The sequence below is a fragment of the Corvus brachyrhynchos genome, unplaced genomic scaffold (genome assembly GCF_000691975.1).
Source record: "Corvus brachyrhynchos isolate BGI_N302 unplaced genomic scaffold, ASM69197v1 scaffold58, whole genome shotgun sequence".
Classification (NCBI taxonomy): Eukaryota; Metazoa; Chordata; class Aves; order Passeriformes; family Corvidae; genus Corvus; species Corvus brachyrhynchos.
Genome location: NW_008239539.1, coordinates 452906 through 453687, shown reverse-complemented (window position 1 = coordinate 453687; position 782 = coordinate 452906). Strand labels below are relative to the sequence as shown.

The following is a 782-nucleotide window of genomic DNA, read 5'->3' as shown; positions in this document are numbered from 1 at the left end:
CACCGGCGGCAGCGCGGGGTGGCGGGCGAGCAGCGGCGCGGGGGCCGGCGGTGGGCGCTGCTGCAGTGCTGGGGACACCCGGGGAGCTCCCACACGCCTTCCCCACCCCACGCGCCTCGCGGGGCTCCCCATCGCGGGGACCCACCTGTCATGGCGTGGGGGATGACCGTGATGAGCAAGCGCTGGTTCCTCATCTTGATGCCCATGTCGGGGTCCTGCATGCTGACGATCATCCGCTCCATCTGCCGGGCAAGGAACCGCTGTGCTCAGCCCCGCGACGGCGCCACCGGGCTTGGACACAGCCTGGCTCCCCTCACTGTGACCCCGGGCACCCTGTGACCTGGACACAGCCTGGGTCCCCACAACCCGACAGGGGCACCCAGTGCACAGCCTGGGGACAGCCTGGAACCGCGCAGTGCCCCAGGGCACGCTGTGCCCAGCCTAGGGACAGCCTGGCACACCATAACCTGACCGAGGCACCCAGCAGCCGGGCGAGTGTGTGGTGCTGGAGCTGCAGGCGCTCGTCCTCCGGGCATCCCTGGTCCGGGGAACCCCGCTTTTGGGGAGTGAGCTCAGCCGAGGCTGTGGCAGCACCCCAGCCCGGCGTGGGGGAGCAGAGCACGCAGCTCCGGGGCGCTGCCCGTGCGTAGTCCCTCGTGGGGCGGTTCCCGGTGCCCCGTGGAGGCGCCGGGGCCGGGGAGGTGCCCGCTGTCCCGCGTACCCTGGGTGGTGCTGGTCCCCCGTCCCCGGCGATCCCATGCCCGCGCCGCCGGCGGCGCCCG

The 782-nt window shown here is 73.4% G+C and overlaps 1 protein-coding gene across 1 annotated transcript in view; it reads right to left on the bottom strand.

Moving 5' to 3' along the window:
- RGS11 (regulator of G-protein signaling 11) overlaps nt 1-242 on the bottom strand; it is a 5111-nt gene extending 4869 nt beyond the window's left edge. Inside the window, exon 1 of the mRNA XM_017741226.1 lies at nt 146-242. Coding sequence (XP_017596715.1) covers nt 146-242 — 97 coding nt within the window. The remainder of the gene's footprint in view (nt 1-145) is intronic.
- Between the last annotated feature and the right edge of the window lie 540 nt (nt 243-782).